The 27,426-nt window shown below is 53.9% G+C and overlaps 1 protein-coding gene across 2 annotated transcripts; it reads right to left on the reverse strand.

The window, feature by feature from the left end:
- Positions 1-26,140, reverse strand: Rexo1 (RNA exonuclease 1 homolog). 2 transcript variants are annotated; one of them, XM_074054549.1, is made up of 16 exons: positions 26,004-26,140; positions 10,024-11,798; positions 9,050-9,154; positions 8,189-8,399; positions 6,093-6,256; positions 4,900-5,031; positions 4,642-4,765; positions 3,691-3,804; positions 3,467-3,604; positions 3,206-3,319; positions 2,471-2,544; positions 2,004-2,114; positions 1,477-1,592; positions 1,253-1,391; positions 985-1,105; positions 1-918 (listed from the first exon to the last, which is right to left on the reverse strand). In XM_074054549.1, the coding sequence occupies exons 1-16, from the start codon at positions 26,017-26,019 to the stop codon at positions 830-832; spliced, it is 3,543 nt and encodes a 1,180-aa protein (XP_073910650.1). In that variant the 5' UTR covers positions 26,020-26,140; the 3' UTR covers positions 1-829. The 2 variants fall into 2 exon arrangements, with proteins under 2 accessions (XP_073910650.1, XP_020038875.1); XM_020183286.2 differs by lacking the exon at positions 26,004-26,140 and adding an exon at positions 25,630-25,895.
- Between the last annotated feature and the right edge of the window lie 1,286 nt (positions 26,141-27,426).

Genomic DNA, 27,426 nt, shown 5'->3' on the forward strand with positions numbered 1-27,426 from the left:
TAAAATCCATACAAATGTTTATTCTGTCCCTGCCCAGGGTGGGGGGTGCAGAGAACCTGTGGGAGAAGGTGGAGCTCTGTGGAAGACATCCAGGGACCCCTGGGGCATCCAGAAGGCAAGACCCCGGGGCTACCTTGGCTCTCTGAGGTCATGGGGCCAGGTTGGCTTGGGGGTGGGGGAGTCCTGGAAGCTGCCGCCCTCAAGGCAGGCCCAGCCACCTGGAGCCAAGGGCAGACACCCAGGCCCACAGGGCTGGATCTTGGGGCCCCAAACCCCTGACTTGGGTCTGGCTCATGCCCACCTTGTCCCCCAGCAGACAGGCAGCACCAGGGCAAGGATCCTCCCACAAGAGACGGGAACTGTGCAAGTCAACAGGTTTAAATTAAAAATTAATAAAAATAACAATATAAAATAAAAAGGAGGACAACCCCTGTCTCAAATAAGCACACAACAAGCCCACCCTACGCTTCCACATCAAGTATAAAGGGGCAGAGAGAGGAGGTGATGTCCCACTGCCCTCTGGGCAATGGGCTCCTGGCTCAGGGTGCAAGCACAGCTGAGGCCAGGTCTGTCCTGGTCAGCAGCAACTCCAGAGGCCAGGCCTGGGGGCATGGAGATGGGGCCAGGTGAGGGCTGGCAGGGCTGGGCTCCTAGTTGGTCTTGGCAGCAGCTATTGTGATGCCAGCTTGTCCCGCTCCTCAGTTCCGCTCTCTCGAGGTGCACAGGGTTAGCTCTCAGATTTATTGCACTGTTTTGGAAGAGGCCTGGGACTAAGGATGGGCCGGGGCTGCAGGAGAGGCGGGCAGGTGGGCAGCGAGGGTGGTGGGAGTCATCGCTTGGTCTTGGCATCTTCACGGATCTTCCAGATCACAAGGTGCATGCAGGCGCTGGCATCCTCGCTGGAGCTGTGCCCGTCCACTGCAGAGCAGACACGGTCATGAGCTGCCCCATCTGGGGAAGAGCCCCTGGGAGGCTGCTACTCACCGTTGTCCTGGATGATCTGTCTGAGGTAGTCGGCCATGAGGTTCCGCAGGGAGCGCTTGTAGGGGAGGCCCAGGCGATGAGGGAACAGCACAGAAGTGTCCACCACGGTGCTGTGGATGACCTGTGGGCCAAGTGGGCAACACTCAGGCTGCAAGGGGCCCAGGGCAAAGGCAGTCTCCCTATCCAGAGTCTGGAGCTAAGGGAACCCAGCATAGCCAAAAGCAGCTTGAGACACATGGGGTAGCATGGCACAGTCAGGCAAGGGTACCTTCAAAGCCAGCAGGTCACTCTCTAGGCTGTGTCCAATGAGGATGGTATCAGCGCTGAACATGCTCAACAGGACAGCTTGAACGTCTCGCAGTGTGATGCTTGTGTCTGTGAGGTCTGCCTCTGTCACCCCCGAGAACCTAGCAGGATGGACAGGATGGGGGTAGTGTGCTAAGCTGGATGCAGGAGGGCCAAGTAGAGTACCCGTCCTGGGCCTGTGCGCACCTGGTGTTATAGTCGACAATCTCATTGTCAGGCTTGACGAAGGTGTCATAAACCACTTGCATCTCTGTGTCCACCACTGTGACGCGGGTCAGCTCCAGGCCGTATGTGGTGTAGGACTGTGGGGTGAAGGATGGGCCAGTGTCTCCTAAAGCCACCACTATGCCATAGAGCCCTGTGGGGCTGAGGGAGGCCTCACTGCAGACAGGGAACGAGGGCCAGGGACTTCGGTAGGGGCCCTTGCCCAAGTCAGCATTGTGCTCACAAGCCCGCACACTCTGCAGGCAAAGTGGACCCCTAGGTACATGTGGCCTGCTGCCCTCCACTGTGGGAAACTCAGCTGTGTTGAGCAGTGTATATTTTTCTTGGATGGGAACCTGTAGACAACACCCTTTGCAGAAGGATCTGAGCAGATGCAGCAAAACTGTGACCGTGCTTCAGCCTGTTACATACAACTGCCAGGTCTGGCCCTACTCTAGTTAAGCTACCTCCACACAGCAACAAGGTCCCTGCCGGCCATGAAGACTCACCATCTCACAGTCAAGGGCAAAGATGCCTGCATGGGCTTCTTCTGAGTGCTCCTTCTCAAAGGTCCTCACAAAGCCCTCAAGGTTCTCCTTCCGGCCATCCTGCACATGTTGCTGGGGGGAGGGGGGACCTCAGAGACAAAGCCAGAATGGCGGGAGCAGTGGGGGTGTAGATGAGACCTGCTCACCCTAGTCACCCCCAAGCCTATTCATGCAGAGGTTCTGTCCCGTACCCTGGACCAGAAGCTAAGTCCCAAGCCCGGAGGGGGAGCTCGCTGACATGTTGCGGTGTGGGAGGACATACCCCAGAGAGGCCTGTAAGTGCTTGGGTTCTATGACAGCTCAGGAAGGGCTGGTCGAGGCCTCATACCAAGACCTGAGCTTAGGACTCAAGTGTCCCTCCACCCCAGACCAGTGTGGCAGAGTCAGAAGTCAGGAATGGGGACAAGGGATTTGGGGCTAGGACTTACCTTTGCAACCTGACAGCCGACAGAGCCAATGGCCGCTGAGCAGCACATATACTGTGTCTCCCAGCCCCCAGCCACTAAGGGAGAGATCAGGTCAGGAGTCCAGCACAGCATCTCAACACCCGGTGGTGCTCACTACCTGCCCAGCCTTGCCTGTGGTAGGGCAGGGCTTCCCAGCAAAGGCTCCCCAGCCCTGGTCAAGAAGGTGGCTGCTGCAGGGCTGGAGACCCTGCCCTGGAAAGGGTGCCAGCCCCTATTATAGGTGAGGATTTGGGACCAGGAACTTAGCCATGGGGCTGAGCCAGAAGTAGATCAGACCTTTTCCCAACAACTTGAAGCCAGGACATGCCAGGTGCATAGACCCACATGGTTGACTGCATGAATGACACTGGCCTGGGAAGGCCATTCCACCCACAGAGAGGCGGTGCTGTGCACATAGTAGTGGGCAGGACACATCTAGATTACAAGAAGCTAGCAGGCTGTAGGCTAGGCCAAGCCCTTTGTTCCTGTGGGTGCCAAGAGCCTCCACCTCACTAAGCATCCTTACAGAGGTGGGCCATAGGCAGGGTGCCAGGGGCAGATTGTCAAAGACCTGCAGACTGTCAGCATTTCAATGTTGTTATGGGAAGGCATTACTTTCACAATAAAGAATGTAAGGGGTCAGAGTGAGTGGGAGCTCAGGTGTCCTGGGAGACCACCGAGGGGTCTGCTGGTGGGGAAATGGCCCTCAGGCCTCACCTCGGTTCCGGCGGAGCCGCCCCCAGTGGTAGTAGCACTCCTCGTCACGCACACAGCGGCCAGAAGAGGACACGAGGTACTCGGTGCCACAGCGACAGCAGATTCTGCAGGAGGCTGCAGGTGGAAAGAGGAAGAGGGTGAGGAGGTGGCTTACAGCAGTTGAGGTACTCTGCAAGTCCACTTGACCCTGACCATGTCTGCACCTAGCTATCCTGGGCAGCTCCCCACCCCTAGAGGTGGGCTTAGTCCAGGTTAACTCACAATCCTTGGGCTTCTTCTCATCAGCTGTGAAGATGACTGCGCCCCCTGGGCGCTGGGGGTGAGGGAAGGGGTAGCCATTCTCTTTGAGCTGCTCCAGGGTGAGTAGGTACTCCCTGAGACGGCGGTACAGGGTGGCTCCTGTGGACACGGATGTTTAGGATGGCAGTGGGGTTGGGTGGGGGCCCATGAGCCCTTGAGGAAGGGGGATGGAGACACCATCTCACCTTTCAGATCCTCTACTCTTGGGCTGCTGGGGCGGTTGAGTGAGAAACTGGTCTTGGCAGCCAATTTGCCCCCCAGCACCACCTCATGGGACACCAGCCTCCGACCACTGGTTTCTGGAGGTAGACAGCAAAAAGAAGAGAGGAATCAGCTGGATATCTGCTCCACCCTACTGCCTGCCCCGTGGCTGCTCCCTAACCCAGCTACCTCAGTGGCCTGGACAGATTTCCACAGAACCAGAAGGCATGGCTCAATGTGTGGTGTCAGGCCACTCCCCTAAGAGCCATCACCTCAGGGTGACAAATAGCCTTGAGGCTGCTACGAGCCCCATGTCACTGGCACAGTTTCACTCTCTAAGGAAGGCGAGAGAGGCCGAGACTAAGCAGTCATCTAATGGCTTTTGAGGGCTTTGTGTTGTGATGAGCTGCCCAGCCTACTGAGGTTGCCCAAGCCCTTCCAGCACGGGCCGAGAAGCTAATGGAGGTGGGGGGGCTAGGCGGCGCAGGGGAGGTGAGAGTGAGATCGCAAATGCGCCATGATTGCTTAATGCACCCTCTTGAAAGGCAGTAATGAAATGCCTTAACCCCGCTCTTTCTTCCTCCCCAGAGCTTAATGCACAGAGCACAGCCTGGGCGCCACGGCTTCTCTCTTTGAAGAGGCTGCGAGTGGCTCCATTAGCAGGCAGCCCTAGGCTCGGAGGCCCTACTTGCAAAGGAGGGTGGGTAATAGCAAGAAAAGGCTGTTTCCAGGGCAGGCAGCTAGTTTCACCTTACATGGCAGACTGCACAGGAGGAGCCAAGCATAGGCCCATCAGTGCCCAATGCTTCCTGGTGCCTTTTGCCTGGGATCCGGTTGGGCCCAGGGCTGTATGCCCCATTTAAGACCCCATACTTGCAACCTGTGACCACCCCAGCTCTGAGCCTGTCCTTCACACAGCCCTGCCCCTGACTCACTGCTGAGACCCGGCACTGTGTTGGGTACTAGGCCCCTCAGCTTCTTGAGGGTGTTCACGGCAACGTTCAGGTATATGTTCTTGCTGGGGCTGCGGTCGTAGGCCACCTTCTCCTCGTTCAGCGCCTGAGGGGGAAACATGGTGCTCAGTCCTGAGGCTTTGACAAGTGCCAGACCCCAGGAACAGCAGTGGTGGGGTCACAAGGTGAGCAGGGGGCTGCCAAAACCAGCTGAGAGCAGGGTAACACCAGCCTACTGACCTTCTCTATGGCCTCTTGACTGGACGAGCAGAACTTTAGGCACTCCTCCATGAACAGGTTCAGGTAGCGCTGCCGGATGACAGTGGGGACCTTGCCCCCAAACTCTTTAGGAATAACGGGTTTCTTTAGACTCTGAAAGAAAGAGAGGTGGCAGGTATGTGGACACTTAGCATGATGGGATCCAGCTGTCCTGTGCACAGCTCCTGCAGTGACTTCAGGATACCAGGGAGAGTAGGGTGTATGCTCCTGGCACAGGGCCTCAGTTCACAGATGCAAGTCATTCTCAACAGGGGAAACTGAGGGTGGACACTCATTACACTCGGCTCAGACTTTTAAACCAAAAGTATTCTAAAAAAATAGTCTATCAGGCTGTTAATTAAGGGGAAAAAAGAGCATTAGGGCTGGAGTATGGCTCAATGATAGAGTGCTTGCTGAGCATGCAAGAACCCCTGGGTTCATTTGAAAAAAATAGAAACACTGCTGGGCGCCATGCCTATAATCCTAGCTACTCAGGAGGCAAGAGATCAGGAGGATCGTGGTTTGAAGCTAGCCCAGGCAAACAGTTTGAGAGACCATCTTGGAAAAACCCATCACAAAAAAAAGGGGGCTGGTGGAATAGCTCAAGGTATAGGTCCTGAGTTCAATCCCCAGTACAGCCAAAAAAAAGAAGAAACATAAAAGTCTATTAATTAATGCTAGGCACCAGTGGCTCATACCTGTAATCCTAGCTACTTGGGAGGCTGAGATCAGGATTGGGGTTTGAGGTCAGCTCAGGCAAACAGTGTGCAAGACCTCAGTTCCAAAATAATCAGAGCAAAATGAATTGGAAGTGTTGCTCAAGCGGTGGAGCACCTGCTTTGGCAGTGCCTGATTTGTATGGGTGAAGCCCTGAGTTCAAACTCTAGTCCCACCAAAAAAAAAGTTTATTAATTAAAACATACACACAAAGGTTAGGATGTGGCTCAAGTAGTAGAGCGCTTATTTAGCAAGTACTGGGCCCTGGGTTTAACCCTCAGTCCTGCAAAACAAAAACCATGTGCACGCGCACATGCATATGTACGCGCGCGCATGCACGCACACACACGACTCTATGAAAGAAGTCTGAAACAAACAGGCAGATTGTGCTCCATCTGGGGTGTTGGTGAGCAGAGCCAAGGGAAGAGCCCTGAGGGGGCGTGGTGGGCATTGGGTACCTGTAAAGATGGGCTGTGAGCGATGCGCTTGGGGGTGATGGTGGTGGTAGTCTTGGAAGCCATCCCTGACAGTGTGCGTGTCTTCAATGGCTGGCTGCCAGGTTCAGGGCCATTGGGGGCCTGGCTGCTGCTGGCCGTGAGGGTCCTCTTGGCACCTGTGGGAGCTGGTGGGGGACAGGGGACATGAGTGCAGGAAGACAGAAGACCCATCACTGAGCTGCGGAGCACCAGGAAGCTGCGGTCGTTGAGCGTGAGCAGCACATGCATCTCTGAGTACAGCGGGAGCGGACGGGACGCTGAGCTCGGGCTGTGGAATGACATTAGGCTCTATCTGCTCTCTGGCAAGTCCATGGAGACAGGGAAACAAAACTCAGCTGTGGAGGCCACTCAGGCAACGTTGCCTTCGGGGTGGTTTGGTAAGTGGCGGGGGGCGTGCTGGGCCTCTGCCACATGTTCTGGCCCCCGACTCCAAGGCATTGACGTCTGAGGGGGCGGCCCTGGTTCCTGAGCAAAGGACCAGAGGGTCTGGGGCACCCCGGCCCAGTCATTGTGATGAGCCACCTGCCTACCCACCATGGCCTCTGTGTTCTGCCTGTCCCTCTGATGAGGTCACAAACCACACAGTCAATGCTCTCAAGGGAGGGGTGGCCTGAAAGGCTGTGTCCCCCCATCTCATCCAGTTCCCATGTGCCTGTGCTAGATGGTGGGGGTGTCTGTCCAGCTCTGAAGTAGGGGAGTGAGACTGACAAAGGGGATGAGCATTCGGGCTGGGATCATCTGCCCCCAGTTTCAGAGCTAGGCTCTGGGTGGGATTCTCCTCAAATGTCTGGTTCCTGAAGGGCTCAGAAACTCAGAGCAGGGACCACAGCATCCACAGGTTCCCACTCAACCTACCACGGAAGTGAGGCCCCACTTATTAAGGGGAGAACCTTCCCCCCCCTCACCACCTCCAGCTGCTCTAACCAGCCCCCTAGGGAGGAAGCAGGCTTCTGACCAAGCTGCTCACTTGACTCTTACCAGGTAGAAGTTTTGCCCATGACTAACAGAAGATCTTCCTGGCCCATTTAGAAATGTGTTGGAGGGGTGTGACAAGCAAAGGGAGTCAAGGGGATAGGGGGGCCTTCCCAGCTCAGGGTGGCTGCACCTAGGGAAGGCTAGACTCCCCCAGGCCACAGTGACAACTCTGCCCCCAGGTGGCAGGAATGAGGCAAGCAGGCCCAGGGCACTCAGTGTTCTGGGGGAGTGGAGGGGAGGGCCATGGGATCACACAGAACAGGGACAGATCAGGGCCCCAGGACTGCGGGGCTTCAGCCCTCAAGCCAGGCAAGGGGTCTGGTCACAGCATGCACAGTGCACAGTGAGGACCTCCCGGGGAGCCCATCAGATGCTCAGGCCCCCAACCCCTCCCAAACAGAATCAGCATTTTCATAAGCTCTCCAGGTGATTCTGTCACTTGCTTCCAAGTCATGGAAGCACACAGAAGACAGACCTGCCCCCCTCTGATGTCCTGTTCATTCTGACCATTAAGGGGTAGCCCAACCTTAAAATGAAGTGGGTAGAAAAATGTATGTCTCAAAGCAGCGCCACCAGCTTCACCCCATAAAGACTCTGGCCTGATTGAATCTAGGCCTCAGTCACACCTGATATGTGACCAGTCCCCACTAACCTGTTGGCCTGCAATATCCTTGGAAGCCTGGGTCAGGAAGGAGATGAGGAAACTGGCACAGGTCAGGCTTTTGTGGCTCAGTCATCACCACAGAGAAGACTATTTTTGTTTGTGGTACTGGGGTTTGAACTCGGGGTCTACACCTTGAGCCACTCCACCAGCCCTTTTTTGTTATGGGTTCTTTCAAGATAAGAGTCTTGAAAACTATTTGCCCAGGCTGATGCAATCCTCTTGATCTCTGCCTCCTGAGTAGCTAGGACTACAAGCATGAACCACAGGCACCCAGCATGGGGAAGACTCTTAATCCCCACTTTACACATAGGCAAACTGAGACCCAGGCTGGTGCTCAGGTCATTAAGTGCTACAGGAGGCCCACCCAGCAATCTGGGGCCTATCCTCTCATCCCCCAGGAGCAGGGACCAGGACTCACCCGTGGCCAAGCGGGGTTTGGGAATGTGGGCGATCCTCCTCTTCTCTCCAGGGGCTGAGATGTGCACTGAGGGCTTCTCAGTCGGCCGAGGGGCAGCCTGCAGCCAGCTTGCCGATTCCTTCTGTGCCTGCTGGGCCCGTCGGTAACACACCTCCTGGGCAGTCGGTGGTCGAGCTGGGGGCACCACAGGGCCCCTCTTCAGGGGCTCCGCCTAGACAATGATAGTTCCCAGGGCCTGGCCACATGTCTGGAGCCAGAGCTCCAGTGTGGGGAGGTCTGCCCCTAGCCTCCTCCTGATGCGCAGAAGTCAGCACAAAGCCACAGTCCCAGCCCAAGCTGACTGTGTCCCAGGAGCATCTTCAGCCTGCTCTCCACTCCTGGGCCTGGGGGCCCAGGCTGCGACCCAAAGCTTGACAGACACAACCTTCCCAGAACCCCTGGCCCTGCCCTGCTGGAGGGTTTGGGTGGCCAGGGAGACTGGAACCCCTAATCCTGGAGCCAAGTTCTCTGCCCTGTGCCTTCTGTGCTCATTGTGTACCACAACTACTGAGGAGGCTCAGAGAGGTTGGGTAACTTGCCCCAGATCACAGACCAGATCACAGATCACAAATCAGGATTTGACTCACTCTTCCCTGCTCTGTGCTAATGCCTACAGCTGGAGACAATCTAAGGCCAAGACATGAGTGGGATGCACTTCTCTTCCAGGATATAGTGGTGCTGAAAACAAGGTTGCCAAAGGAACCCTCCAGTGGGGCATGCAAGTATCTGGCTTCTGTGGACAGGGCCTAAGCCCCCCAAATGCAGCAGATTCCCCTCCTCCTCATGCAGGCCCTCACCCCAGATTCAAACCTAGGTTCTTACCTCCTTGCCTTGCTTGGAAAGGTGAGAGATCCTCCTCTTCTGCCCCGGGAACAGAGTGGTCAGGCCTGTATGACCCTTCTCTTCACCCTTCTCATTCTTGGGGGGCTGAAACACATGTCTGTGCCTCAATATGGGGGACTCCTCCGAGCCCTCACCTGGCACACACCTCCTCTCCACCTTGCCTCAGATCATCCTCTGGCCAGTGGAGGATGAAACTTTCTAAGACCCTAAGACCTCAGGCCAGTCATGTAGGTGAGGTCCCAGCACCAGCCTCCCAGGCCAGCAGTGCAGTGAATTCTGCAAAGGGGCATCGGCTCAGATAACTGGATGAGAGCCAGAGCTGGAGGGAACAGGCCAAGTCCAGCTTTGTCTGTTTAGGGTGAGCTCCCTCTGGTGGCCACTGTGGGGATACTGAATGAGGAAACCCAGATGGGTCATTGCTGACCATAGGGAGCCAAGACTCCCTAATGCTGGGAACAGAAAGGAAGGAGAGAGAAGAGGGTATGGGAGCCAAAAGTAGGGCAAAAGGCCAAAAAAGATAAGAGAGGGGCTAGGGAAGGGAAGAGAGAGGAGGTTGAGAAGAAAGAGGTGAAGAGGCTAAGAGGGGGGGAGAGGGAAGGCGAGAAGGGCTGTGTGAAAGGTGGGGTGGGCACAGGTGAGTGGACCCGCGAGTGGGCCTAATACCCCTTGGCTAGTCAGTCTGACCCGTCAGTCGGAACGCTGCCGCGGGAACCCAGCTGGGCAGGCTGTAAACCAGCGTCCTCTTTCTGGACGGGGTGCAGGGGGGCAGGAGACAGCTACCGAGGGTTCCTGAATTTTAAACAAGTTAAGAGGCCTGTGCTGAAGAACAACTTCCACCGGTTGCTGAGGCTCGAGTCATCTGGAGACAGCTGTGGGACGAATGTCCCCTTTCGGAGCCCTTGCCAGGGCTGACCTGATGGGGAACCCAGCTTCGAATGCCCGGTGCCCCTCACCTGCCGGGCCAGTCGGCCCTTGTTCTCCGTCTTCACACTGGTAGACTCATTGAAAATCCGCAGGCACTCCTCCATGGGGTCTGAGTCAAAGTCAACCTCCTTCTCCAAGGCCGAGTAGTCCACATCCTCCTCCACTTCTTCCCCAGCACCCAAGGAGGAGGAGGAGGAAGGGGAGGGCAGGGCAGGGAATGGGGGCAGGGAAGCCTTGAGCCGCTTGGGCAGCTGTGCCTCAGGGAGGCCCAGGCTGGAGTCTGAGTCTGAGTCTGAGCTGAGGCTGGGAAGGGCGGAGGGCCAGACCCGTGGTACCCCAGTCCCCAGCCCTGTATCCTCATCCTCACTCTCATCCCCGAAGAGGTCAGCATGGCTCAGGGCCCGCTTCTTCAGCTTAGGGGCGTCCTGAGAAATGCCCTCATCCAATGAGTGGGCCTTGCGCTCCACTAACTTTCCGGAGGGCAGCTTCCCACTGCCCTTCCTGTCTGGCAGCTGGTGAGGACCAGAACAAGAGTTCTGGGGCTGGAGACCCAAACCAGTGGGGCAGCCAGACCCATCTTTCCCTGAGCTGGCCACCAGGGTGGCTGAAGATGGCTTTTTCTTGGTCCCTTTGGGTCGCTCGGCCTTGTGCCGGGGGCTGCTGGTCTGTGGGCTCTTGTCTGCACATGGTTTCTCTCCAGTTCGCCCTTGGTCCTTGTCCTTCTTCTTGTCTTTCTTCAGGGTATTGTCCTTGTGACCAAGGATTGATGGGGTTCCATTTTTCTTCTTCTTGGGTTTGCTCTCCTTGGGACGGCCCAGATCCTCGGGGACCCTGGCTGGGGAGCTGGGTTTCACTGGGGATGCCCTGTCTGGGTCCTTTGGAGGCTGTCCAAGGTCCCCCACATCACATTGTACTGCCATCTCCTTGGTCTCCCGCAGGCTCCCTTCCTCAGGCTCCAAGCCTTCCTTGGAGGATGGCTTCCCAGAGGCCTTGCTCTCAAGGCTGGCCCCAGCTTTGGGGGAGCTGGCCCTGGTCTTGGGTGAGCTGTCCCTGGTCTTGGGAGGACTGGCCATGTCATCTTCTGAATCTGAAAACCTGGCATCGCAGCCGCTGAAGGGATCGCAGGGCTTCTTGAGAGGTGTGTAGGGCTCGCTCCCATGGGAGCCCCGGGGCCTCTTAATGGCCCTCTTGTCCCTGGAGCTGGCTCTGCTGAGGTGGCGAGCAGAGTAGTTGGAGAGGGGGTCATACTCCAGGTCTGTGGATGGCTTAGAGTTGTCCACTACATACTTGCCACTGGGCACAGGGCGGTTATACCGCCGGGGCTGGCTCACAGCCTTGGGGACATATTCCAGGGTGCCACTGGGGCCCCCCACTTTGCCCTGACCCCTCTCCAGAGATGCCAGCAAGTACCTGCTGCCTGGCTCAGCTGGAGCAGCTAGTGGGGTGGGCTGGTAGCCACCATCAGGCGTCAGGAGGTTGTGGCTGCTGGGGGTGTAGCTGAAGGCCAGTGGGAAGGTGTCCTCATCCAGGCCCGTATTGGGGCTAGTGGCAGGGCTGCCAGGCACCAGGGCAGAAGCCCCACCTACACCATACTCAGCCACACTGTGTTCCCGGGCTGTCTCCAGGAGCTTCTGGTAGCGCCGCTGCTCCAGTTCCACCTCACTGCGCACAGCCTCAATGGCCTGGTTGACCAGTTCTAGCTCCAGCATATCCGAGCGGGGCTCATCGCCCTGGCCCAGTGTGCCATTCTCCCTCTGTGTTGGGGGCTTGGGCAGCTCTGGATTGTATGGGTCATAACTGAGCCCTGGGAGGGAAGAAAGGACATAAGAAGCAGTGAGAAGGACAGATAAATAACCATAGCTGGCCTTGGCCTCAGCGGGGAAGGGAAGAAAACCAGCCTTCCAGAACCTACAATACACCAGGCTCATGCTGGGGGCCCCAGCAGATGCTCACCGAGGCCCTGCCTGGCTCACCTCCCCTCTCCCAGGCCCAGTGCAGAGGGCAACTGGGTCGGCATGTGACTGTCACAGAGGGGCAGGAGGGAGGAGCACAGACCTAGTGACAGCCAGCAGCTGAGTGGGTTCCAGGGACTTCCTGGAATAGCTTATGCAATGAACTCCACAAAGCAATGAAGGAGACATTACAAATAGGAACCAACCGAATTTTGAAGCTCCATGGTTCAAGGTTCCAGGGTGGGCTGACAATCGCACCTTGACAGTAGTCACAAGGGTAAGACCATCCATGGGCAATGTGACCCCAGCCAGCAGTTTGCCTGTTCACCACTTTACCCAAGTGTAGCCCATAGGTTTTTTTTTTTGAAACACAGACTCCCTATGTTCATTAGGCTGGCCTCAAGTCATGCTTCTGCCTCAGCCTCTGGAGTTGCCAAAGACTACAGGCATGTGCCACTGTACCCAGTTCCCATCAGTTTTCCTGCTCACAGCAAAGTTCACAGGCCGTCACGGACCAGGACTAGGTGGATGAAGGATGTGCCATTCATTGCACCATCCCACTGTATTGGCACAAGATTTTTCATACGACTTTCAAGGGGAAATATCTACAGTGTGATACCACTGATGGGAAAAAGAAAAAAAGAATTATACGTTCCATGAATACACAATATTTGGAGCCTAGTGCAGTGGCTCACATCTGTAACACCTGTTACTCAGGAGGTAAGAGATTGAGAATATCACAGTGCGAAGCCAGCCCAGGTGCAAGTTGGTGAGTCCCCCATCTCAACCAATAAAAAGCAGGTGGTCCCCACCAGTCATCTCAGCTACATGGGAGGTGTAAATAGGAGGATCACAGTCCAGGCTGGCCCAGGCATAAAGTGAAACCCTATCTCAAAAAATAACCAATGCAAGAAGGGCTGACAGAGTGCCTGCCTAGCAAGCGTGAGGCCCTGAGTTCAACATCCAAGTACTGCTCTCACCCAAAAAAAAAAAAAAGCACAAAATTCAGAAAATACCATGAACAGGGGCAGGGGTCAAAGCATATTTGTTAATATTTTATTTGAACAGTGAATGTTATTTACACAGTTCGGAGGCACGATCTACAAGACCAGCACAACCCCAATCCATGGGACTCAATTAAGGGGACTTGTTTATGCACAGAAGTGCAGAAATTCTAAACAGCATGTGCACATAGAGCCCTCTGTTCCCGAAATGTTGTTAGGCCAGCATGAGAAATTCTCCAGGTAAACCTGCAGCATCTCTAAGGCGAAGTCAGTAGAATTAATATCCTGGGGTCAGCTGAAACTGGCCTTAAAGACATCCTGTCTTGCCTGGACCATGGAGCTTGAGGACGTTACTTCTCATGGTAGAAGGGACACAACAGATGGGATCAAGCTAAGAATCCTGAGCTGGGGATCACCCTGGATCATTCAGGCACAGGGTCTTCATGAGAAAGAGGCAAGTCAGAGACAGAGTCTGAGAGACAGTGCATTGCTAATCTGAAAAGGGAGGAAGGGGTCGAGAGCCAAGGGATGCAAGGCCCTTAGAAGCTGGATAAGAGATGGATCCTCCCTGGAGCCTCTGAAAGGAACCATCCCTGCTCCACCTGGACTACAGACCTCTGCTTTTCACTATTGTATGAGGTTCATTTTTTTTTTTTTCTGGTGGTTCTGGGGTTTGAACTCAGGGCCTTGCACTTACAAAGCAAGTGCTCTACAACTTGAGCTACTCCACCAGACCTTTTCATATTGATTATTTTTGAGATAGGGTCTTGTGAACTATTTACCTTGGCTGGTTTCTAACCAAGATCAAATGTGTGTCGTTCTAAGCCACCAACTTTGTGGTAACCTGTAGCAGCCATAGGAAACTAATACCCTAAAAGTAAAAACTTTTGGAAAAGATTACCATAAACAAAGTCAAGAGACCAGAGAAAAATATACATGTGCAATTTATAGGACAAAAAAAGCCAACATTTACTCCGAAGGCAGCTCCCACCTGTCATGAGAGGAAGACAAAGTGCAACAGAGGGACAGAGAAACCAGGCAGCTTGGGGAGGAGATGCAAACAGCCATGAGACAGCGTAAACTTTCTAAAGCAGTGCGTAGCTCTGCCCTCACACACCAACGGGATCAGGAACACATGGGATGGACTCTTTGAAAGCAGACTTGCAACAATCAGCAGCAGTAATAAACACCTGCAACTCCAGCACTCTGGAAGCTGAGGCAGGATTCAAAGTTTGAGGCCAGCCTGGGCTACAAGGTCTTGCTGGAGTCAAGGACACTGGTGTCAGACTGGAGGCATGGCTTCTGCTTTGCAAGCATGAAGTCCTGAGTTCAAACACCAGTTCCACCAAAAAGACTAAGGCATGGCTTAAGTGGTAGAGCCCTTGCCTAGCATGCTCCAGGCTTTGGGTTTAGTCCCCAGTACCACCAATAATTATGAGCAGTCTATCCTTACACTTGAATTCTCAGTATCCACACTTTATAGAAACACCTGCACAGAGGTGATGTGAAGACAGAGCAACTGAGCAGGTCCACTGGGGTTAAAGAGGACAAGTGGGCCTTTTGGCCACCTGGCAAGCTACAAGGCTATGAGAAATCAGAGGGTGGCAGGACTGGGAGGTGCCACATTAAGCCCAGTATGTTCCCTTCTTTTGAAAGTGGTTCCGTGAACACGATCAAAACAATTATGGGAACAGGATGCCACTGAGCCCACATCACACTAACTGGTCAAAAATCTTGGAGGTGGGGGGGGGTCCTTTTAGACACAAACGCAACTGTGTCTTAATTTATTCTATATACAATGCCAGCTGCCAAGAGGGACTTGCAGTGCTGAAAGACATGTCCAGAACAGGCAGATAACAGAGGAGCAAGAAGGGCCTTGAAACCACGTAGCAAAAAGCAACAGATAGGCACTTGCTTAGCCCTGGTTCTGCACTGGAATGTGCACATTCCCTTTGTAGTTATTATCAGGCGCACTGCTGCTTGTTTACAAAAATCTCTGTGCAGTTGGCACCAGTCTACAAGTAGGACCCACAGACACTCCTGCAGGGAGCTGGGCAGCTAAGAAACACAAATCCATGGGGCAGAGACTTTTCATTGGAGCACTGGGAAGAGCAGCAGAAGTGAAGGCCCCTGAGGCCAACCCTCCAAGTGTTGAGGCTATCCAGGCTGCTCCCCCAAGACCTATCTATGTAGGCAGAATGTGGTCCCCAACAAGTCCCGGCTTTCATCCCTGGAATCTGACTACATCACCTCCCATGGCAATAGGAATTCTACAAATGGGATCAAGTGAAGGACCCTGAGACGGAAGGACATCCTGGATCTGGTCAGAGATGCTCAGACCTGAGCTCATGGCTGGATCCAGCCTGAATACCCAGCCCCCACCAAGGGTTGCACCAAAGGTCCTGCTCCCTTTTAGGCCTCTCTACTGACTAGGGCTTGCCCCTATAGCCTGTTTCCCCTTTGGTACTCTAAGGTGGCATGCTGGCCTAGACAGGTCCACAGGCTTCTAGTGCACAGCTGCCAAGAGTCCCTGGCAAACTATGACCTATAAACTATGACCCCTAGTGGCTCAGAAGGGGGCAGAGGATAATGAGGTTCAGTGGTGGCCTGAAACTTGGGGGTCCAAAGCTCTAGATCATGCTACTACACCAGGCTGCCCTGCCTCACTCTGCCTCAGAGGCCTGGGTCATGTGGGAGACCTGTCATGGCTGCAGAGGCTTCCCAGGAAAATGTTTTACATGACACTGGGTGCCCTGGGGACTTAGGATACACAAAAGGAAGGACCCTTAACACTGGGCATGATGGCATATGCCTGTCATCCCAGCACTTGGAGGTTAAGGCAGGAGGATCATGAGGTCAAGGTCAGCCTGAGTTCCACTGTAAGACCCTGACTCAAAACACACACAAAAAAAGCCAAAACCAAAACAAAAAATATGATAAAAAGAATAAAAAAGGAAGCTGCGTGCTGGTGGCTCATGCCGTATTCCTAGGCTGACATTGGGAGGACTGAGTTTCGAGGTCACCCAGACAAATAATTCTCAAGAATCTCCCTAAAATAAACAGAGCAAAATGGACTGGAGGTATGGCTCAAGTAATAGGGTGCCTGCTTTGCAAGCACAAAGCCCTGAATTCAAACCACAGACCCACCAAAAAAAAAAAAAAAAGGGCCCTGCAGTGGGAAGGATCTATATACCTCCCAATTACTGGAGGGAAAGGGTTCATCTGGACAGAGGTGTACAGCACTTCTTCGAGGGCTTGGACTGGGTTAGCCTGTGTTTGATAAAGACTAACTGGCTATTTATCAGAGAAGGGATTGGGCACACAGTAGGGACTGACAGTTCTCCCCACCCCCAACCTGCTCCAGCTCCGCAAAGGCTCTGCACAGAGAAATACATCCTTCTTTCCTCCCTCCCACCCAGGGCCAGGAGGGGAAGGTGCTACTCAGCCCCAGCACTTTCCAGGATGCCAGAGCCTGCCTGGTTATGACTTGAGGGATGTCCCTCAAGAAGGTTGTGTGCCAGCATCAGAAAAGGAGGGAACATAGGAGAGGCCAGGTGCCAGGGGTCACAAGACACTGTGGCCTAGTTTTAGCCTGGCAAAGCTGGCTCCCAGTATTAGATGGAGCTCCAGCACTGGTCCACTTTCTCCCTGACCAGCCATCCCAACTCAGACCTTGGGAAGGCATCCTGCAGCAGGACCCAGGTTGGACACCTACAAGAAGGTGACATTTCTCCCTGGAGTTTTGGTGTTGGGTAGAACCAACAACCCACCCACCTTTCAGCCATTGCTCTCTGCTTCCCACCCTCCCTTCCTGGCCCTGCTGGGGTCCCCAGGGAGGAACAAAAAGCCTGGCAGCACTCTGAAAGAAATTACCAGAAGACAGCAAAGACAGCCTCTGAACTTTCTCTCCAGGAGGCAGTAGAAACACTGCCCCCACCCATGTACCTCCCAGGATTTCTTCTGTGACCAGAGACCCCGTGAGTTCCAAAGACCAGCCCTCACCCACTCCCCACATCTTTTTCTAGCCTCTGCCCAAGGTCCAAAGACTGACCTAGACCAAGATACTGTGTAGGGGTCCTGCCCAATTTTTGGCCTCTGATACAACTCTTCCAGGCCAAGTGTCAGGGCCAGCATGTTTTACCCTGCAGAGTGGCAGGTGGGAATACCAGAAGGAAGCCCTAGAGCTCACGCCCAAGACAGTCACGGGGGTAGAGTGCGACTAGGCCTCCAACCTGGGCCCAGGGAAGCTGCCTACTGGCATGAGGGCTCAAAGGACATTCTCCAAAAGGCCAAAATGCAAAGTGTGAGAGACGGGCTGCTGGCTCAGCCTCCAACTCTGGGCTTTCCCAGGTTGAAGGCAGGGCTTCTGGGTAGGTGAAACCACAAGTCAGATCCTTGAGGAAATTTGCCCAGGACATTCGCTTACCACCCTGCCCACTGGGCTGCGTAGGGTTGAAGCCTCCCTGGTAGGATGCCAGGTGGGAGGACTACAAGGAGTTAACAAGGACAAGAGTTAATTGCCCCTCCAATGCTAAACTGCAAAGGATAAGATAGGCGGGGGGAGGCAGACATGCTAACAGGGCCTCCAGGATGGGGAAGGTGGCCCTTCTCCTCTTTTATAGGTGCCTGACTGGTATGAATTACTTTCATTGTTCAAATAGAGAACTCTTCCTAACCCAGTGCATTTTCAGTTCTGGAAACACACTTCCCAGCAGGGGTTCCCCTATTTCCTGCCCCCCAGGCTAATAACACTAGAGGCTGGGCATCAGGTGGTGTCTCAGGGTGCTCACAGGGAAGATGGGGTAGGGATCATGCAGGACTATTTCCACCCCACCAGAGCAGCCGCTGCCAGGGTTTCACAGGCTGGTTCCAGGATCAGGACCACAGCATCCTTTTAAAAAAGTACACACAAGACAGGGTCACACATGACAGCTACAATTTTATTGCTTGACACAAGGGGCTGGTGCTGGGGATGCCACAGGACCTAGCCTCTAGGTGGGCCAACACAGCCCTCATTCACTCTTCCAGCTGATGGCTCTCCCTGCCCATAACCACATAGAGACTGGCAAGCTGAGTCCTTCATCTTAGGGCAGGAGAGGTACAGGCCTCCCACCCTCTCTCATCAACAACTCCGAAGTCCACTTCCTCCAAGACCCTCCCTCTGGAACTGGCCATGGCTGGCACATCTAGACCATGAAAGAGAAGAGGGGCAGGTGAAGACCCTGGCCTCAAGCTGTGTCCTGGGCTTCTGGGTCCACCTCCCTGTGGCCAGCTCCTCCCTGAAGCAGGTCTTACTGCTCAGTGCCAATGGGGAAGGGCAGAGGAGCTGTGATGTATGACTTGTTACCTGGGTTGAGATGGAATACCTGCCAGGACAAAGGGAAAGCTGGTAAGCCCAGGCTAGGACGTACCTAGAGAAGGTCAGGCCCCAGAACTCCCAAGCCCATACATCTGTCACCTTCCCAGGGTCTGAGAACTGTCTCCACTGCCTACCTTTTTGCAACTCGATGCACTGACCGAGGAGTAGGGCAGGACTAGGATGTGGGCCCAGAAGAGTCCTCTACAAAGGGTTGAGAATGAATGAATGAATGAACAAACGAATGAAAGAAACACTGACCAAGAGCCACAGGCCTCTGTGGTGACAGGAGATACCAGAAAGAGAAGAGATGCTAGTTGCAGGGCACATAGCTCCCAGTAGGTAACTGGAAAACTACTTGGGCCCTGCAGCCCTAACCTTCCATAGACCACTGACTTTGGAACACACTAGGACTACAGTGACACTCCCGGGCCTATGCTAGAGAGGCACAAACAAGTGAACATGTCAGTGATGCTGGGGGCTGCCTCGCCATCTCTCCCTAAAAGTGCCAGGAGTTCCCAAGCAACCCTATAAACCACAGAGCATGATAACTATTCCAGGCCTTTTTTATCTGGCGGGACCAAGGTTTGAACTCAGGGTTTTGTACTTGTACAGCACGTGTTTTACTGCTTGAGCCATACCTCCATTTTGGTCTGGTTATTTTTCATTTTTTGCAGTGTTGGGGTTTGAACTCAGGGCCTACACCTGGAGCCACTCCACAAGCCCTTTTGTGTGATAGGTTTTTTTGTTGTTGTTTTTTTTCCCCGAGATAGGGTTTTGCAAACTATTTGCCCGGGTTGGCTTCAAACCAAGAGCCTCCTGATCTCTGCCTCCTGAGTAGCTAGGATTACAGGTGTGAGCCACCAGCGCCCAGCTTGGTCTGGCTATTTTAGACATGGGGTCTCTGAAACTATTCATCCAGACTGACCTTGAACTGACATCCTCCCTAGTCAGCCTCCCAAGTAGCTAGGACTACAGGCATGAGCCACTGGTATCCAGCCAGGTCTTTCTGTAGGCTGTCTTCCTATCCAGAACCCTGGATAGTACACCCCAACTCCACTTCCAGCCTCCAAGCAAAGCCTCTTCATCCTTTGAAATCCAGATAAGTAAATGTATGTCACTGTCCTGACTCCTCTGCAATTCTGGGAGCCAGCTATTCTCTCCTGGAGCCTGGCCTGCATATATGCCATTACTCCCATGCCTGTCATCCCATCCCTGTCTGGTCCCACAGGCACTTACTGAGTCCATGGAAAGGCCCTGACAGGGCACCAGGGCCAATACCTGATGTTCTAAGAACACTGGCTCTGGTTATCACCAGCCCTTGAACACTCAAGTCTAGGCCATCCAGCAAATTGAGGCAGGATCTCCATCCTTACCACTGTTCCTAGAGAACATCTGGGTACACACACGATCTAATCATCTAAACCAGCTGGTGCATGCATACACTTCTTCCTATAGTGCTTTCTGACCACCATGGGTGCTCCCCAGGATTCAGTCATTGATGAAGGAGGAGAAAGGCAGCCCAGAGACACCTAAGAGACCAGTTACCACCATCCATACTTACTTCCTTTTTAGTACTGCACTTTTTCTTATTTCAAGAATGGACCTACAAGTGAGGTATGGTGGTGCACACCAGTAATTCTAGCTATTCAGAGGCAAGAGGATTGAGAGTTTGAGACTAACCCAGGCAAGGCAGTGGTGAAACCCTGTCTCAAAACAAAAACAAAACAAACAAAAGTTGGGGGTGTGGCTCAAGTAGTTAAGCACTTGCTAACAGTGCAATACCTTGGGTTCAATACCCAGTACTGCAAAAAAAAGGTCAATCTGTCACACAGAGAGAGTGTAAATAAAACGAAGCCCTTGCCACCACTGATTTACTATCTACTCTTCATCGTCACTTACTGCAAGGGGCTACTAAGGGAAGAGGGAGAAATCACATTGTGCTCTACAGTAGGGAGCACTGGATACCCACTGTGTAGAGACCACCGAGGCCAAGGGAGGCTACACCACAAGTCCACTTCCAGGCCCAGCCAACTGCACACAGAAAGCCAAGTCAAGATGCCTGTATCTTGGGCTGGTGGAGTGGCTCAAGAGATAAGAGTAACTGCCTAGCAAGCATGAAGCCCAGTTCAAACCTCAGTGCCATCAAAAAAAAAAAAAAACCTCTGCATCTGTGGCTCGACTTTCCCCATGGGGTTGGGCAGGCCAGAGATACCTGTGTGTCCTGTCTGGAGTCCCTAAAGCAGGCAGTACGAGGCTACCAAGGTTTGGGGGTGGAGTGGGGCACACTTAGGCACCAGCAGATCCCCTGAGCTCCCTCTCAGTCCCCACAGGTCCCAGCAAACTCTACCCTGAGTGCTCAAGCCGGGGTAGGGCTTTTGGTATTTCTGCCTGTTCCTACCTGTCACAACCAGCTTCCCCATCCCACCTAAAATACAAAACTGGGCAGGTGCTGGGATACCAGGCAAGGACTCCCTCAGCACTGAGCACTGTTGACACTGGGCTAGGTCATTCTCTGGCAGGGCCCAGGGTACTACAGGATGCTGTGTAGCATCCTATAGGTAGAGCTGCCCTCTACCCACTCTATGCTAGAATCTCCCCTAGCATGGCTCCCCTAGTTGTGACAGGCACACGTCCCCAGACATGGTCTAAGGTCCTGGGGACAGGATCACAGTTTGCAACCCCTACTCTGACCCCCCAAAATAGATGTCTCATTTAAACAGCCCCAGTCCAAAGTTCCATGCCAGGTTTGCACAGGTCACAGAGCCAGATTCTCAAAGTCCCTGCACACAGAGGTGCCAGATGAGGAAGCCACCTCAGAACACAGCAGTGTATAGTTCAATCTGTGTGTTGTAGGTGCGGTCACAGCTATGGGGAAAACAAAAAAAACCCAACAATCGGGTCTTGAAAATCTGGGAGGAAACGTGGCAAGCCTGAGACATGGGATGGGCAACTAATGAAGCCTTCTGAACTTTCTGTGTCCTCCAAGGTTTCTAAATAAATATTCCTCCCAGCACAGAAAACAAATACTTTGGAGACACAGTGTTAGGTGAAGATAGCCACATGTGCAAAGGGTGTCCATCAGGTGGGGCTAACTCAGGCTCTTCTTAGCAGCTTCAATTCTCCACACTTACTAAAGGTACCTGCCTTGGAAACCCACCACCTTTCTTCTAATCCCATCTTTACAAGGAAGGGAGAACAATAAAACCACCCACTCAGCACAGGACTGGGCAGGGCTGGTCTGGGCTTGGACACAGAGGGACCATGCACTTAGGACTCTTGGGTTCCCTGGAAGAGAAGGGGCTCACAGTGGCTTGGGGAAGAAACGGCTGATGGCCAGGGTCCTTTAGCAGAGGTGCCTCTGCCCATGAGACTCCAGGTAGCAACTGGGGACCTTTGTGGTTATCACACCTGGGGGGTGGGACAGGGGTGCTACCATTCAGCAGGAAAAGGCCAGGGATACTAGTCCACATCCTACAATGCACAGGATGGCCCGGCCCACAACATCCACAGGGCCAACTTTTCTCCATGGGTTACAAAGCGCCCACCTGGACCATGGAGGCAGCTGGCTGGCCTGACACTGAGTGGCATGCTGGCTAGTGAAAGCACCCTTAGGTCCTCATGGCCCCTGGCCAGGTCTGTGATGCACACATCTCCCCCTACTGGACATTATATGCGAATCAGTTATTTCCCTGGAATTGGGGATTGCATGCAGCAGCTCCCTTGCTGGGAAAAGCCTGGACCAGCCACAGCACCCACGTTATGTCTCTGAGAGGCCTACACAGGGTGACTAATGTCACTCCCCCACCATGGAAACTGGCTAGCACCCAGCCCTGGGAGGCAACCCAGTGCATCCCTTTTCCGTGAGGCACACAGAGGAAGGAAAACCCACCCCTGAAGCAGGGAAGTACCTACTCTCCCTAGCCTCTCTCCCCGTTCCTGGCTCAGCCTCCTAGGACATGGTCAAGTCCCTTCATTCTGTCTCTCCCAGGGCAGAGCACAGAGCCTGGCCAGTGCTAGACATCAGTCATGTGGCCCAGGGATGCCAACAGCAGGACTTGACAGAAGGCGGCAAGCAGGGATGGGGTCTAATGGCCACATATGCATAAGCCAGAGGCTTCCCTACCTGTGCAATGGGGCTGATCCTTCCCACCAGTGTGCACAGCACAATCTGCCCAGGTGCATGCTGTGGGAGTCCAGTAGGATCTGGGAACCCACTTGGAGTACACAGCTGAAGAGGCCACAGAAGGAATGGGTTCCAATCTGTGCTGGGAAGTTCAGGTCAGCTCCCAAAACTGGGAGAAGCCAACACACAGAACTGCAGCCTACTCAATACCTCAGCACTCCCACTCCAGCCCTACATCTGGTTGCTGACCTGACCACCCATCCCATTCCCTCCTCCTAGGAACACACTCTTTCCTCTCTTGCCATGACCAAACCTCGTATAGAACTCCTGCCCTTGCCTCACTCCTAGGAATCAACATTGTCCACAGTCCCACCCAGAGTAAGTCATGAACAATTCCTGCTGGGCCTGTGTCCAAGTCCAAGACATCAACATGATCCAGTCCTAGGGGCTCTTATGGGTAGAAACTGTGCATCTCACTCCCGGCTGTTTCCCTGCAGGCCCCTGTGTTGCAGGCTCCCTAGGTAGGCAAGAGGGTCAGTCTGCCAGGTACCCTGATACCCATCTTCTCATTGTGGTTCCTTGCACCCTACCTCGGTCAGCTGGGAAATTGTCATCTGGGAGAGTTTCTACCCCAAAGGGAAAGCCAGGGCTTTGGGGCCTCTAAGAGCTGCTGGGTCAGCCCTTCCATGCACCTGGCCAAACCCAACTAGGATCCAAACAGCCAGGCAGGTCCAAGGACAGGGGCAAAGAGGGAAAGCTGAGTCCTTCAGTCCTATGGCACAAGGTGGTCCTTTGGCTCCCTGATCTAGGTGCACTGGCCCACCTGCCCCTCCAAGTCAAATCTACAGACACTGCCCAGTTCCTGGGGACCCTCCCTACAGCCTTCAAGCCCCATCCCATGCCCCCTGCTTCCCAAGAAGGATCCCCTCCCACTTCGGATGCCCCACTGCTCCTGGCAGCCCCAGACCCTGTCTTTGCCAGTGATGGTGTGAGCAAATGCCCTTCATTACCCAACTTCAGTCTCCCCATGTAGCGCCCAGTCCAATGGGGCTCCAGGGCTAGTGTGAGTGCAGTGCCTACACCTCTAGCTCTGGGAAGCAGCTACTCTGTCCACCTGGAACTTCATGGGTCTGTTTCCTTGATGTCCACTTCTAGAGTAAGGGCAGACAGGTGCAGAGCAGAGGCTCAGAAACCCCTGCAAGAATTGAACCAATGACAGCACCTGGATTAAAGCAAAAGCACCAACTGAGACGGCCGCTTCTCCCTTGCCCTCCACAAAGCCCAGGGGACACAGCAAAGGCTAGCCACTTTAGCCTTGCTCAAATCTCCACTAGGGTCGGTGCAAGACCCCCACTCTCCTCTGGCATCCTTAGAGGGCAGCCCGACAAGAGGCAACAGAGGGGCAGAGAAGCCCTACACAGTAAGAAGAGTTGAGCTGGGATGAGACCCTCGCCCTCTGCAAGGGAAAGCAGCCAGAGATGTCCCTCCCCACTAAAGCTGGGAGCAGGGCTGCTTATTCTTACCAGCAAAGGGGAAATGCAACAGGTGAACTGGTGTAAATGGTGGTAGGCTGGTACATTTTCTCCATGGGTCTGTGGTACACATAGGACCTCACTAAACCCCCAAAAATGATCCTTTGGGAAACCAATTGGCTGCTTGTGGTACAGAAAGATATGAGAAGACTGATGCAGCATGCAAGATTCCAGACTCCTCAGATGAGAAGATGGAAGGCAAGCATAGACTCTGAAAGGCCAGGACGGGGCTAAAGTGAGGCTCAGTAGTGAATGCAGGCTGGCATACGTGAGGTCCTAGGTTCCATCCTCAACCAGGGACCTGAAGGTCAGGTGGCTCTCCAGAACATCACAAACAACATCCATAAATAAACAAAGTTAAGAAATTGAGTTTGGACAGGGTAAAAATGAACATCATGAGCTGGACCCGGTGGCTCCAAGAAGCCATCCCCACGCACAGCCTTCTCCACCAATGCCCCAAAGTGCCCACCAGAACTGGGGGCCTGTTTCTTGGGTAGTGCTACCTCAGGCAGAGGTATCTTGGGTACACCATCTTTCTTCCTGCTCAGCAGGGTCCTGAGAGCGAGGTGTGCTTCACTTGCAGCTCTGAAACGCCCACATCTGGCACAGTAAGGATGCTGGGTGCCAGGTGTGGAGTAGGACCATGGATACACTGCAGGTAACTCGTGCAGGTGTTTTGCGGATTTGTGGGTGGGCAACTGGAGAAATAGGAAAACATCCTCTTTTCTCTGACAAAGGAAATAAGGTCTATAATCTAATCCTGAGTGCTACTTTTAAAGATCCTGCACCCAAAACCACTGTTTTAAGGAGAACGTGGTATTTGTCACCAGATCACCAGACTAAGACACCTAGGGTATAAGAAATCAGGGCCTCAAAGAAGGGAAGAGCCACTCACACGGGATGAAGGTCACTGGGGGAGTATGAATGACACTACACTTAATAATCCTCTATCCAGGAGGTCTGTCTTTATTATGTCCCTGTCTTTTGCTCCAATCCAAATCCTCAGGGTTCCTAACGGTTCACCTCAAATCCCACACCTCCTACAAGAAACGCTGCCTGATCCCCCGAGGCTCTCACCAAGGCTACCATGGCACCGATAATCACCATGATGGTGCTGGTGCGACGTGCAGTCCAACGAAACGCAGAACACTCCTGCAAAGCCTATGGCCGCCTGGGTCAAGTGGGTTCTGACTTGCTTCCTATTCGTTCGTGTCTGATACATGGCTGGACACACAGCAGGTGCTTCTCGAATTAACTACTGGAGACTGGAATGGACGCCACCAGGGGCGAGGCCGGGGAAAGTATCGTGGAAATAAACAAGAGCAGCCACAAACACATGAGGTCAAGACAGCGGCGGAAATGGTTTCCCTACAGAGGACTCTGGCCCAAACCCCCTCCCCCGGGTCACGCCTAGTGCTCGGCGCCCCAGCCCGCACCTTATCTCTCCGCCCTCACAACCTCGGAGAGCACGTCCTCTTGTTTACGTTTTACACTCGCGGAAACAGCCCAGCCAGTGATACAGGGTGCCAGGGTGGGGGGCTTGGGAACCGTCACCCGCGAAGGTGTGGGGAGAGGGCTGGACAAGGAAAGGCAGTGCGGATGGGCCCGGTGGTGACATCCAAACCTGAGCAGGGAGCCGAGACGGTGCGGGCGGGCGGGCATTACCTGCTGCCGGGGGCGCCGCTACGCCGCCGCCGGGGACCCGGGCCCCACGGTGCCGGAAGTGGCAGTAGGGTCGCCGGCAAGGCCCCCCAGGTGCCCCCGCCCAATACGGGCAGTCGATAGCCCGGAAGAAACCAGTGGAACGTAGCATGGTTTGTCCCGCGGCAGGGCTCTAGCCCGGAGCCGCCCGGGCTCCCGGGCCCCTCACTGGCGCCGCGGCCGTCGCCGCCCGCGCCTTACGAACCTCGCCGCCGCCATCTTGCTCCGAGGCCCCGGGAGGCCCCCAGGACGCCGCTGCAAGGGACCCCGGGAGGGGTTGCCCGCGGCGCGCCTGCTCAGGAAAGCCTGCTTCCGCGGGGCCGCGGCGGACGGCGTACCTATGGGCAGGGGCATGAGAAGGTCCGGACGGCTCAGACGGCCCCTCCTGTGGCCTCTACGAGCTTCTCGGGCACAAGCGTCGGCTGTTTGCGGCTACAGTTTCATCATTTTGAACCTCAGGCCCTTGCGGTGCCTGGGCTGTCCACAATGCGCCTGACTGAAAAAAAAAAAGTGCCTCGTGCCCAGTTTGGTTATTTGCATTTGGTTAGCCTATAGCCTTAAAGCGCCCCCTGGAGAACGAGGCGAGTCTTGCGTGTGGGTCTTACCTGTCCTGTGCCAGGAGATACCGACGATGCCACCATCACACTCAAAAACTCACCTGGCCCTGGCATACAGCTGTTTCTCAACGCATGCCTTAATCTCTCCCACGACTCTTGTTAGCAGACTGATTCCTACATCCACACTCACTCGTTTGTTCACGGAATACTGAGCGCCAGTTATATACAAGACCCTGCACTAGATGGTACTGACAAGGGGAACAAGGTGTGGATGTGGAGTCTTGCAATTCCGCAGCGTAGGCTCACTTTTTTTTTTTTTTTTCGTTGATACTGGAGATCGAACTCAGGGCTTTGTGCTTGCTATGCAAGTGCTCTACCACTTGAGTCACACCTCCAGCCCCAGACTCACGTCTTAATGGGAAGTTATAAGAATAACCTAAGGGATTTGGGTGAGATAGTAAAATGGTACAAGTTCCCGGAAAACAGTATGGAGAGTCTCAGAAATTAAATATAGCAATTCCACTTCTGGATACGTACCCACAGAATTTAAAGCCAGGTATTGAAGAAAGATTTCTACACCCATGTTCACAACAGCATAATTCACAACAGTGGAAACAACCCAAGTGTTTACTGATTGACGAATGAATACATACAGCATGTATTCCGACATCACAAAGTGGAGGGACCTTGAGAACACGATGCTCAATGAAATGAGCCAGACACAGAAGGACTCACTCTTAGGTGGTGAAGATCCATCTTGTCCAAGCCAGGAGGGTTAGAGGCATGTAAAGTCTCAGTTGGATTTCTCCATGTAACACCCTTTCTCCCTGATGATGTCCCATCTCAGCTCTCACACAGACATTTCTCATTCCCTACAGTGTAGTGATTTCATTAATCCCTGTCTATACCCCAAACCCCACCAGTATGGGAGTGTTAAGGATCAGGACCTTATGACACCCTAGGTACAGAACCCACAACACAAATCTGTTGAATTGAACTAATGAAGCCAAGTGAATGAATCCATGCTCAATTCAGTGGGTGAAGAACACTCTATATTAAATTCCTGATAACTGGGGTGTAACTTTTTTTTTTCATTTTGTTTCTTTGGGCAAGATGTAGCTGTTGCCCAGGCTGGCCTTGAACTCCTTAGCGCAAGCGATCCTTCTAACTCCCAAGTATGAGTATGGAGAGCAACACCACAACA

This window comes from Castor canadensis, chromosome 14 (genome assembly GCF_047511655.1).
Source record: "Castor canadensis chromosome 14, mCasCan1.hap1v2, whole genome shotgun sequence".
Classification (NCBI taxonomy): Eukaryota; Metazoa; Chordata; class Mammalia; order Rodentia; family Castoridae; genus Castor; species Castor canadensis.